Below are 14048 nucleotides of genomic sequence, written 5' to 3'. Positions count from 1 at the left end.
ATAATAATAATAATAATAATAATAATACATATATTTTTTACTTTTTAAAACAGCAAATCTAATTACAATGCAAATTATTTGAAAAAAGGTTAAGAGACAACATTGTTGACATCAAGGTAATTGACAAGAAGGAAACAAGAACAAGAAAGAATCAAATTAAAGGTTAGGTAATTGAAATGCCTGAGTCTTAAAATGAATTTAAAAGATAAAAAAAGTGTGTGGGACTGTCTGACTGAGAGGATTTTGTTTCATTTGAATTCTAATCTAAATTTAATTAAAAGTCTTTCATTTTTAGTAAGAAAAGGATAGAGTACATACAGCGAAATTAAGGCTTGGTCCAGAGATGGCATTTAATTTTTTAAAAATATATATATACACTTCTTTTGGTGATGTATGATTAATAAAGATAAGTAAAGTTATGTGATTTTAGTATTGTTGCTGTTTTTTTACTTTTGTATTTGAAAAATTATTTTAATCTGCATTGTTGTTTATTGGCCTCACTGTTCATTGCACTCAGTATCAGCACTTATAAAACCCATACGGTTCAACCACTAAGTTTTAATTAGTTTTACAAAATGTCCCTGACTGAACTGCTGTAATGTTCCAGCATTATTATTGCTTATAAACAATATATCAAAGAGCTGATTTCAACATACCTATGTGTCTTTGGTTTTCACATTGAGAGGTAACAGCTGAATGCAATGTTTAAAACATCAAAAATTTGTTTGTAAGAAGTAGTGATGCAAGTACACAGCCTGCCAAGAGACAACGGAGCAGCCAAGTGTCCAATTACTTTTGTTTCCCTGAAATGATCCCCTGAAATGAACTTCACAACCATTATTTAATTTACATTCAAAGTACAAGGAAACAGAGCCAAAATAACAAACTGACCAAAGTCTAATGAACTTCACTGCAGAGAGAAATTGAGGAAAGTATCGGATGTCTGAGGCCATATAACCAGTGACTGTTCACTTAACAAAAGCACTCTACATTTACAGTAAACCAGGATTTAAACAAATTGGGCTCCAGGGACTCCATATTTTTGCTTTCTCCCAGCTCCCAACACACTGGTACCTGGTATTCAGTTTCCTTAAATGCTTTGTTTAGATGTGTTGGGAGCTGGGACACTGCAGAATTGTGGACCATCTGGGCTCCCCAAGGATCAGTTTGTGGGGAATAACTGCAGTATACTATGGAGTCTGGCAAATTTCAAGCACTACTTTAAATGTTTAAGGCAATCGAAGCTTTAGCAGCTGTTGTAACTGACACAGTTAGATATTTTTCCTCAGTAAAAAGACTTAACTAAAACCATCCCTCAATGTAAATGACCAAATTGAACATAATTTCTACCAGTTTTATTGTCCTAAAGCACACAATTCCAAGAGAATGTCGATACACATCAGTGAATTTAAAGTTTTATGCATTTGTTGAGCCATAATTAAAAGCAGTAAAAACAGGAGTGCTAGAAAGCTGGGGAGGTTTTGATGATCACTCGAGCATGTCCACAAACAAGTGGAGACCTTATGAGTGTTATGAGTGTGAATGTCTGGGAGGGGTCTCAGACAGAGCTAATCGCCTGGTGGGCAGATTTATAGCAGCTCGCCTGACTGCCCCTCAGGCCAGAGTCGGAGGATGCCTGAGGCCTGACCTCTATACTCCACGAACTGACACATTCCTCAAACTCATAAAAGGCACTTGTGTGCTTTAGTGGAGGCCACAAAGGTGCCCTAGAGGAGGAGAGAGTTTCAAAGACGCTCAGTTCTTTAGTGAGAGCCAGGCTCAGCCCTACTGGGAGAGAAGGGTTTGAAGTGTCATCGCGTTACCGCTCATTTGGCAAGGGCTGGGGCCTCAGCGTTACTGAATCGAGAAAGACAGCTCTCAGGTTATATAGGGGTGTGATGGTGTTTCAAGGAAACAGATTGTGAGATTTATAGGGGTACATCAAAAGTCACCTGGTGGTACTATGTATAACATACACAAAAATAGATTAATATACATCAATGCATGAATTGTCATTATACATTCTTTAAAAATACTTCATTGATACTTCATTAAGATTACACCCAGAAAGCCCTGACTAAAAGAGGACAATGGTCCAGATGAGACATTAAGGAGAACATCTGGAAGCAGGGAACAAAGCACAAACCCTTTGAAGAATAATCGTCTGATGCTGTCACATTCCGGGACACATCAGACCACAAGAGAATGTACAGGACAAAATCAATCACTCCTTCACCTCCTCACCCTCCTTCCTGTCTCTTTGCTGTCCAACCGTATATTCAAATTCAGCACATGGGAAAGAGACCGTGAGCATGCTAATGTCATCTTGGGAATGGGATAAGTTGAACATGCTCTGTGTTGGCTCTGTGGAACATATTAAGGTCATATTACCATCTTTCATAATACTAAATGTGTCCGTTTTCATACAGAGACCTGACATTTCACATCTCCTTTGAAAATTCTTCTAATTACATGAATATAAATAAAATGAGCGATAAGAGTAGAGTAAACTTAAATATCTCAACAGCTTTTAGAGACCTACACTGGTCACAGGTCCTACAGTCAATCTCTGATATCTCTAATAACAGTACATGCTGTCATGTCGGAATAGGAGACTTAAGCATTGGGAATTCTTTAATATTGCTGTGGAGAGAATATTTCATTATAGCTAATTCATATTTTCTGCACATTCATCAGCCTCCATGTGATATATGATGCGTTTAATATATTTCCAGAATATGTTCAATTATTTGCAATGATCCTTTTGTGTAGAAACCAGATTTCAGGTCAAAAACAACAGGTTGTGATTTTTATTGGTTTCAGCTTTTGCGCTGTATCAATATTGTTGGAAAATTCTGGAAGCTCTCAAACCTCTCAAAGTGAAAAGCTGCATTGTTTGATGAAAAAAAAAAGCTTCGCTAACTAGCTGATTATCTCTCAGAGAAAATTAGCTAGCTATGTATTTCTCTGTCTCTTCCTCTTTTTCTCTTTCCCAGTCTACTTCCTCTCTTTTATATATATACCATTGTACCAAAGGCCCTTATAAACTGTTTGCTAGTTTTTAGAGAAAGTTATGTTTAGCTAGAAGGGCTATTTTTCTCTGAGAGAGAAAAAGCTGGGCTTGCTAATTCTCCTTCTCTTTTTTCCCCTTGTGTCATGTGATTAACATAATGAAGGTTAGGATGGATGCAAGTGTAGATAAGAGCTTTTAATAAAGAGAAGCAGGCAGACAAATCCAAATCATTAGACAATAGCATGGTCAAAAACAGGCAATGGGTCAGGCGATCAGCAAACAGGTATAAACTAGGCAAGGTAAGAATCGAGAACGAGAAACAAGAAACAAGCTCAAAGAACATGAAACAAAATGAGGAACAGGGTACAAACGCTTGGTATGGTGATAACACTCAATACTTCACAAAGTCATTGTTTTCAAACATTCTCTTTATACTGTGGTTATGAGTGCTGTGAATTTGATGCAGGTGTGCGTGATTAGAATGAATGTGAGTGTTTCAGGGAATTGCAGTCCATGGCGGCCATGTTTGTAGGCCGCAGAGCAGAATGGGAAACGTAGTCACTGGTTTGCTGTGATATGACACATTGTACATTTTCTCCTCTTTCACCATGAACTCTTACAACAACATTGAATGAACTGTTACGAATGTGTAAAGATATGCAACTATATTAACCTTTATGTTCTGTTCACTACTTAGCATGGTTGTGTCCAGTTACATCAGGTCATTATCTCAATTTCTTCATCTGCAGGATGACCAATAAAATCAATGCTGAGAAAACATGTCAGCCCCCAAAAAGCCATTCACATGCTTGAGGATCCTCCTGATGGCAGGTGTGTGTGTGTGTGTGTGTAAGAGATGGAAGGAATGGGACAGCCACTAACATAACCCTTTTGCTTCCATTTGACTTTAACATACGATGCATTTCTTAGAGGATGTATCAGACAAGGATAAGGCCGGCAATTTCCTGCACACCCACACACAGGGGGAATCAGTGGTCAGTGCAGAGTGACTACAGGGAAATCATCAAAATGGAATGGAAACCCCAGTCCTCATCATGAGAATGAATCCCAAGAGCATGGGGCACCAAAAGAAATCAGACGTCTACTGGGATAAAAGCAAGAACAGATAAAAGAGTCCAGGCTAGTCCAAAGGAGAGAGAGAGAGAGAGAGCGAGAGAGAGAGAGAGAGAGAGAGAGAGAGAGAGAGAGAAGTCTATACACTGATATCCATGAATGAACACAAAAAAGTGAAGAGAACAAACGAAATGGAAATTTCCTTTGTTTCAATGCAAACACCAGATCCTATCCCAAACACCTCATTTTTCATGTCACACACTGAGTGTCCATCAGTCTTTCCCTGAGGACAAGAGGACCCGTCAAGGAAATGTTCCTAAGACATATTCTTTTACAATGAGACTGTCTATTGCTTTACTGTATAGGATCCTGCGCACAATGCAAACCAATTCCACTCGTTTATTTAAAGATTGCACTGTGCACTAGCTACTGTTAATTGTGGTAAGAGTCTACAAAATCACTGTCTTTGATCTGGCAAGAAAAAGGCTAGTAGTTGGGAGTGTGGTCCCAACACACACACACACACACACACACACACACACACACACACACACACACACATAAACACTCCACATGATGCTTTTAGCTGCCTCATGTAAATGTGTCACCCCCAACCAAGTGCTGTTAATCCCTTGCCTTTCATGGGTAATTACAAATACATTTAGTTTTTAATATAAAAGGATGATTCAACAACATCTCAATTTTTCCACCTTTGCATACTTTGGAATATCTGCAATACACCACAATTCATAATGAAGCAAAGATTTACAGTAAGACAACAGGATATTATGTGTAAATAATTTTACTCTTCAGCAATGCTAGCACAAAACCCTGGACGAGGTGCCAACCCACCACACACATATTCACACACTATGGGACATTTAGAAATGCCAGTCAGCCTACAGCGCATGTCTTTGGATAGAGAGGAAACCGGAGTACCTGGAGGAAACCCCCGAAGCATGGAGAGAACATGCAAACTCTGCGCACACAGAGTGGAGGCGGGGATCGAACACCCAACCCCGGAGGTGTGAGGCAAACGTGCTAACCATATTGATATTAAAATGTATATTTGTAAATATGGACTTGAAACAGGAAAGTCATGGTTCCCATACTGTATATCCTGAAGATTAAAATGTAGATGTGTAGAATTTAAGACATGGAGCAGTGCTATAACACATTTTAATGACTATTACAATTATTATTGTTAGAGAACATTACAAATAACTTAATACTCCTCAGATCACTGATACGGGATAAATACATAATTGAGAAATTCTACTAGCCTTTATATCACACCTCAACAGTCCACCACATTCAACCTAAGTATAAATGTTAAAATGGTTAAAAGAATATCGTGCTGTGTAAAACAACACAATTTATGTTGTGTAAAAGTGCATATTTTGACAAACTGCTATGGTATAAGAGGAATGAAACATGACAGGGTATAGTGTTATAGAAAAATAACCAGTGATGGAGTGCTGTGATGCAGCCTGGTGTGAAGTTCATAATTTTCCAATAACAAACTATTAGTCAGTATTTTCATTGAGCAAACATTTATTTACATGCATTTTGTATGGTAAACAGACAAGAGAACCACTTGGCAAACAAGGAAATGTTTTACATCTATGGGAAGAGGCTCTGGTGTTGACATATTGATTATTATTTGCAACAAACTGGGATACTTGCTTATTTTAATGATGAAGTGATGAAAGCACTGATTTCCTCAGCTCTTAATGCTCCTTTTCTTGACTTTCCATAGAATCCATGAAATGATATATAAAGAAGTCCTTTTTACAAGCTTCTGTTAAAAACATTAAGTGGCAAATACATGACACACACACACACACACGCACGCACTTTCAGAGAGCTTTCACAGTCCCCTGTGGAGTTTGCTTCGTGTGTGAAGCATCTTCATAATAAAGACATGAAAGAAGCGTTGGTCCTCATTAAGAGCTGCTCCACTGTCTTCTGAGGTCAGAACTCCCTAACAAGCGTCCAGGTGTGATTGAATCCTCCCTCAATCCAGCACACATGCTTAATTAAAAGTGACTAATTGGCAAGTGAGGCTTGGCTGTGCTCGATAAACTACCGGCTGAGCAGCAATCTCAATCCTGCACTGTTTTATGTCTTACAGGTCTGCATCCTAAATCAACACGTGGCAGGTCTATCTGCACATGCAGCTTCATCTTAACCCACTGCTGGGGCTTTATGGAGAAAGCATGTCAGCCTTAATGGCCCCTGTATCAGCACGTAATACGCAAACACAAACACATCGGCATAGATAACACACTACACGAGGAATAACTAGCTATATGGCGTCACTGGAGGATCTCTTTAAAATCTTAACGCACTGAAACGGTCCCTTGGTTCGTTTGAAATACTATTAACGCAATTAGATTTGAACCCAATCTGCAAAGGCAGATGGAAGAGCAGACAATTTATTAAATAAGCAAGCAAGCAAGCAACCAAAAACATAAAACTGTGAATGTGAGGCAAAGAACATACAGATTATATGTGATACCGTGGCACACATGATAACTACAACAATAATAAAAGCTTGCCGGTGAGTCAGTAAAAAACTAGAACTTAAATAGTGGTTCTAAGAAGATAGAATGCGACACAGGTGAGAGTGATTGGGACATGTGATGTGCTGGGGATGATAGGTAGTGTAGTTCTTCGTCCTTTGCTGCTACCATGTCACAGGAAAACAAGCATGTGTGGAAAACATTCATATGAGAATATGAAAATATATTTGAAGTATATTCCCATTGATATTTTGCATTTTTTAGTATACCTGGGTGACTAGGAACAGGAAATTGTTCAATCATGACTTCCTGTTTCACAGGGGTATAAATATGACATAAGATATAGGCCAATTCCCTTAGTCATTCATAACAATGGGTAAGACCAAGGAATATAGCTGTGATATCCGGCAAAAAGTTTTTGAACTTCACAAAATGGGAAGTGGCTATGAGAAAATAAGCATTTAAAATGCCCATTTCCCCCATCAGGGCAATAATTAAGAAGTTCCAGTCAACTGGAAATGTTATGAATTAACCTGGAATTGGACGCGTGTCTATGTGAAGAGGAAGGTTCGAGTGGCCAAAAAATCTCCAAGGATCACAGCTGGAGAACTGCAGAAGTTAATTGCGTCTTGGGGTCAGAAAGTCTCAAACTACAATCCGAAGTCACCTACATCACCACAAGTTGCTTGGAAGGGTTTCAAGAAAAAAGCCTCTCCTCTCATCCAAAAACAAACAAGCATATTCAGTGTGCCAGACACTACTGGAACTTCAAATGGGATCGGGTTCTGTGGTCAGATGAAACCAAAATATAGCTTTTTGGCAATAATCACAAGAGGTGGTTTCTGGCCTCTGCCAGAAAGCTTAAAATGGGCCGTGGTTGGATCTTCCAGCAGGACAATGATCCAAAAAGGAAAACAAAATCAACACAAAAATGGATTACTGACCACAAAATCAAGGTCCTGCCATGGTCATCCCAGTCTCCTGACTTGAAACTCATAGAAAACCTGTGGGGTGAACTGAAGAGGAGAGTCCACCAGCGTGGACCTTGAAATTTGAATGATCTGTAGAGATTCTGTACGGAGGAACGGTCTCAGATCCCTTGCCACGTATTCTCCAACCTCATCAGGCATTATAGGAGAAGACTCAGAGCTGTTATCTTGGCAAAGTGAGGTATCACAAAGTATTGGTTAAAAGGGTGCCAATAATTGTTGCACACCTATATTTAATTAAATTATATACATTTTTATTTTTGATAAACCTGTGTTTTGTTTGTAATTGTTTGTTATCCATGAGAGCAGAGTCTTTTTGTGACTTTTTGAACAAAAGATCAAAAAATTAACAATAAAATTAACAATAAAGACAATTTTTTACAGCCTTCTTTCCTCATATTTACCAAGGATTCCAATGTTGGTGTAAGGCACTGTGTGTGAGTGTGTGTGTGTCTGTATGTACACACACACATCTCCGATCCCTCAGACGCCACTGTCTTAAAAACCGTCATGAGTCTGTAATGGATTTCCTGACATGGGCTCGGGAATACTTTGGTAAATCTTTGTAAGTCAACACCATTCGCCGCTGCATCCACAGATGCAAGTTAAGGCTTTACTATGCAAAGCAGAAGCCATACATCAACACTGTCCAGAAGCGCCGCTGACTTCTCTGGGCTCGGTCTCATCTGATATGGACAGTAGCACAGTGGAATAGTGTTTTGTGGTCTGATGAGTCAACATTTCAAATAGTTTTTGGACAAAACTATTGTCGTGTTCTCCGGGCCAAAGAGGAAAAGGACCATCCAAGCTGTTATCAGCGTCAGGTCCAAAAGTCAGCGTCTGTCATGGAATGCCAGTGTGTCAGTTCCCATGGCATGGGTAACTTGCACATCTGTGAGGGCACTGTTAATGCAGAAAGATATGTACACATTTTGGAGCAACATATGCTGCAGGACAACACCAAACTACGTTCTGCCCGGATTACAAGCGCATGGTTGCGTAAGCAGAGCGTGCAGGTGCTAGCCTGGCCTGCCTGCAGTCCTGACCTGTCTCCGATTGAGAATGTGTGGCACATTATGAAGTGCAAACTAAGACAACGAAGGCCCTGTACAGTTACGCAGCTGAAGAAATGCATAATGGATGAATGGGGGAAAATTCCGCTTCCTAAACTTAACCAACAGGTGTCTTCACTCAGCTTCCAAACACTTAATAAGTGTTATTAAAAGAAAAGATGACGTTACACAGTGGTAAACGATCGACTGTCCCAACATTTTTGGAGCGTGTTGCAGTCATCAGATTTTAAATGAGTGTATATTTTCAAAAAGAAATGAAATTCACAAAGTAAAACATCAAATAATGTGTTAATAATCTGTTTTCAATATAGTACAGAGTAAACTGAATTTTCAAATGACTCTTTTTGTTTGTTGTTTATATTTTCCATACTGTCAAACTTTTTCGAAATTGGGGTTGTAGTTCTTATAGTTATTAGCCTATTTGACTAATCACTTGAATTGAATGGGCTTAATTCAAACCACAGTAACTCAAAAACAAAGAAACAAAAACAAGACAAAGAAAGGAATAAAAAGCTACATGGCTTCAATACACAGATACCAAAATTTTAACGTATACATTTTAATTATGTACATTGTAACTGGAATGATTTGATTATGTTAATAAACGAGGGGTCCATGAACTTAGTTTATAGTTATAGGGGTCCTTCGCTGCAAAAAATACTGAGCTCACTAAGCTACAGTATATCGAACCTTACAATATTGTTTCTTTATCAGAGACTTCTTTTACAATGATAAGAACCTTAACCTATCCAAAGAACCATTGCAGAATCTTTTAAGAACATTTTTCCAGTAATTTAACTGTAACAAAAAAAAAACAAAAAAACAACCATTTGGACCAAAACCCCAAAAAGTACAAGAAAATGATTGCTGTAGTCCAGAGACATCCAATCTTATCATCAAAGGGCTGGGACGGCTGCGGGTTTTAATTCCAACTAAGCAGGAACACACCAGATACAACTCAGCAGTCGCTTGAAAATCAAGACCAATCGATTGAACAACTGGAGTCAGATGTGGTACCGCTGAGTTGGGTTGGGAAAAAAACCCTGCACTGCATCCACATTGGCTCTTTGCAGATAAGATTAGACATTCCTGCTGTAGCCAAAACGCCAATTTATTGTTCAGACGTGGGCTCAGTGGAGCTCTAAGAACAGCTGTAGTAAATGAAATTTAAGGGGAAAAAAATCCAGCATAAATAAGCAAAATGCAGATTAGCACTCTGAAACGGAACTAATGGTATGGGCTTGTTCCAGCTCACCGTTATGCGCTCGTCTCGGTCGTTTATGTTGGCTCCATCCTTCCTCCAGGAGATGGTGGGCTCTGGGTGGCCACGAGGGGGCTGGCATTCCAACACAGCCGGTTCCCCCTCGGCCACCATCACATCAGCAGGGTTCTGTCTGAAATCATCACGCAGGACTGCACACAGAGAAGAAGAGGAAAAGATTATGGTAATTTGGTATCATCTGAGTGAACTGACAGAGTTTATTTCAACACACCCACACACACGTTTGCCTTACTATCCTTGTGAGGACCATCCATTGATGTCATTATTAATGCAGCTATTTAATGCCATACCTACACTTAAAATCTAAACCCTAACCTTAACCTCTGTAACAAACAAGGCTCTTTTATTTCTTTCTTTCTTTATTATTTAAATAAAAGCTGCAGTTTTTGTGAAAAGGCTCAATTGGTATCCTTGTGGGGACATACACATGCGCACACACACTCTTCAAGAATTGTAGCTTGCCTCCTAGTCCAAAGGTGATGTGGAACAAAAAAAAAAGCAGGGATCACAGACAATCACTCTGAGGGAACTGACGTTTTTCTGTCGCACTTGACTACACTTTCATCACGGAAAGAGCACGAGAGACGCCACTGGACTCGTCACCCGCAACCAAACTAAGTGGCTGTGAGAGGTCAATCACATCAGTTGAGGAGTGAGGAGATGAGATTGAATCAGAAGAGCCCCTGGGGAACATGGGGAGGTGTTGAGTGGAGTGGAGTGAGGTCTGGGAACTAAAAGCCACGTAGCCATCTCTTCGCTTCCTTCTCTCTGATTTAACTCTTCTTCCAGCTACTCTTTGGCGCCGGCTTTGTTTCCTCCATCCGAGCGCTCCTTGATAGTCTTTTCCAGGTAAATATTTACATAACAATAACATCTGATTCCTGCTAGCACTCTGTTTGAAGCCTGCCGAGACAATCACGGCGCTTATTAGTTAGAGCTTGTTGATTGCGCGTCAAACAGTCGAGCCTAGAGATGGGCTGATACCTCGCAACGGCAATTACCACAACGCTCTGACACATCTCCAAAAGCTTTACTGCCCATTAGCCGAAACAAGTCAATATGATCACAGTACAATAATGACGGCAAGAGCTGCTAATCAGTCAGACGCAGCGAAAACACCACGACTGAGCAATTTTCTATGTTTTATTTCCACCTTTCTGTTTGGGCAACAAAGACTCAGTGAGGCAGATAAGTGACAGCCAGATGCTATAGCAAGCTTTTGAACTAATTCAAAAACACTGCCAATTAGATAGCAAGCATGTCATTTTGTCATTTTGATACGGCCAAACGGCATCAAAACACATCCCGACTCGGTGCGCCTCACTGAAAAGTCTATTCCAACACGAATAGTACATAATGCTGACGTCTTCACGTATCTGCAGCATATCATTTGTTGAATTATGCATCGCTTTATTAGGCCACGTCTGAAACGGCACCGGAGGAGCCCAGCGTAACCGTGATGAAAAAGGTAATTTAATTTCAGCCGTTTTCATTAAATCACTAAGCTGAGGAGTCAATAATCATACTCCCGATAGCGGGAATGTGTAGTCTGATCTCGGGAGATGGTGCTGTCATGACCCGTGCTCCTCGTCTGTGCTGTAAACCCCCCCCGCCCTTTCCTCCTCTGAGTCAGTACCGTCGCCCGCTGCTTTCCTCCAGGAATCGTGAAACAGATCCCATTACACAGCATAGGATTACACTGAAGGCTGCACTACATCATACTACATTATACATGCATTACACACCAAGGCATTCCTCAACAACGCGTGTGGTGTGTGTGTGTGTGTATGTATGTGTGTGTATGTTTGCCTTGGAAAGTCTGCTTCCTCTGCACAAAAACATCTTTGCATTAGAATGCATTAAAAATTCACATCTTGTGTAAATGTGAATTTCTCTTTCCTAAAAACACCAAAGCGTCACGGTCATTGTTTGAAGAAGCCTAGTATGTCTGTTTGAAACTGTACCCTATTCTCTATGAAGTGCTCTATTTTGAGAGTCTTGCCATCCACAGTTTTGTATCCAGTATCGCACTGCAATACATTTGAGTCCGAACGATGTACCCAGAAGACCCATAATGCACTTTACTGGTCATATGGGATAGGGTGTAGGGTGTGGTGTTTCTAAAAATAAGATATTTACCAAAGAATAAGATGTGATATCAAGTAATAAAATGTAACATCCAATATCGGCAAAGAAAGTCACAAACCGGAAACTGATATTGAATATATTATGATATTGATAAATTTTTAAAGTATTTGCACCCCAGACCACATCCATATCCTCCTGACACATATGACAGCAAAATGTGCGGTTTAGTCCATGGCTGCTCAGACGTCGTATTTTGATTCTCAGCCAACGGGCTTCACGCACTGAAATGTCAAGGACAAAGGCCAGACAAAAACTCAGGCTGTGATAAATAAAATAAAATTTAAATGAATGAATGACTGAATGAATGAGCACAATTTTCTGTATGCATATCGTACCCTGACAAGCCCTGTCAATAGGTTAAATAGACTAGCTTTTGTCTTTGTAGTAACTTTTTATAGAAATGCTTTGGCTTTGCCATTTGTGTAATTGTAGTTATGTTAACACCAGTCCAGCAAGGAAGGAAAAAAAAAAACGGAGGGAAAGAAAAGAACAGACAGAGTTGGGAGAAATAACAAGCAACCCATATGAAGACCATTATACCACCAATTTTTTTTCCTCCTATCTTTCACAAAAACGTCTTATGTGACGATAATGGCGTATACATTTCAGCTCTCTAGACACTTCATTTGCACAGCTGGATAAACACTCAGATGTGCCATGCTAGCTTCTCTCACACCAGGCTGTAAAGTAGTACAAACTGGGCAGCTTTAAACACGGGGTATTTCAGCTTCACTGCAGAGGCGGAGCTGAATTTCTACTGCAATACACCAACCAACCCATCTAGTGTAGGTGAAATTTCAATACACGCATGTTACAGGAAGAAACTCTGGGTTGGAAGGAGAAAAATACAACCGATAGAACTGTTCCAACTAGGTTATTTAGGTACTTTTTAATTTTTTTATTTACTTATTATTTACTATAGTAAAATAAATGTCAGAATAGTCTTTTTTTTTAAATGTCAGAATTTCTTTTTTTAAAATGCTTTTTAATAAAAACTTTATTGATATTTTTTCAGAATATATTACAATCATATGTAGTACAAACAGCCATAGGCACAAATATCTTGCAAGGGTTTGCCATGATTTCTTTGATTTCTCAAACCTGAAAGTGAGGGAATTTACTACAAGCCATGTTTTTAAGAAAATAACCCCTTAAGAACCGTTTATTTTTAGTTTATAAGGAATTTCAATTGATAAACTGCACCAAATGTTTCATTGTTTAACATAATCATGGTTACATGCTAATGGTTGCTAATACTAGGAAAAACCCCCCTACAGATGTCACTTTGATCTTGTAAACACGAATGCAAATGTGTGTATAAATGTGCAAAGGCTGCTTTCCTGTCAGAATAATAGGAAATGTTTTTTCCTGTAGTCCAAAATTTGCGTGACATGGATATTGTGGACATTGTTTTAGGCAGCGGTTCTTATATTAAGCCCTACATTTAAACAGATTATATACTAAGTTTACTTTTTTATAAGCAATTTTACTATTCTAGAGGACTTTGTCTTTACTATAGCTTCACTCTGCATTATGTGTGTGTGTGTGTATATATTTTAGACCCAGCCCCTGACTGTCAGAGATTTGTTCTAGGAGATTGGCATTAAATGAGAGGTGTCGTAGGCCGCCTGTGCAACTTCTCCATCTAGTTGAGCCCCCCCTTTGTTTTACCTCTCCACGGATTTCTCCTCGGCGATGGGATATTGGAGACAGATGCCGAAAATGTCAAATTAGACCCATATCCCAGTCTAGCCCTAATGCCTCTGACATTAATGAGGAGCAGAGACTCTACCACCCTGCAGCTTGAGAGGTGAAAAGGAGAGGGAAAGAATGAGAGATGGAGGGAAGAAAAGAATGAGAGAGAGAGTGAGAGAGAGAGAGAGAGAGAGAGAGAGAGAGAGAGAGAGGGATTTTCTCTGGAAAAGTAACACCACAGCATAAGAA

General features: G+C 39.5%; 1 protein-coding gene across 2 annotated transcripts in view; it reads right to left on the bottom strand.

The window, feature by feature from the left end:
- LOC108277159 (roundabout homolog 1) overlaps window positions 1-14048 on the bottom strand; it is a 193256-nt gene that overhangs the window by 38567 nt on the left and 140641 nt on the right. For both annotated transcript variants that reach the window (XM_047160800.2, XM_053686650.1), the window contains one exon: window positions 9930-10087. In XM_047160800.2, coding sequence (XP_047016756.1) covers window positions 9930-10087 — 158 coding nt within the window. The remainder of the gene's footprint in view (window positions 1-9929; window positions 10088-14048) is intronic.

Source organism: Ictalurus punctatus, chromosome 16 (genome assembly GCF_001660625.3).
Source record: "Ictalurus punctatus breed USDA103 chromosome 16, Coco_2.0, whole genome shotgun sequence".
Taxonomy (NCBI): Eukaryota; Metazoa; Chordata; class Actinopteri; order Siluriformes; family Ictaluridae; genus Ictalurus; species Ictalurus punctatus.
The sequence above is the reverse complement of the archived record's forward strand: the minus strand, read 5'-3'. Positions and strand labels throughout refer to the sequence as shown.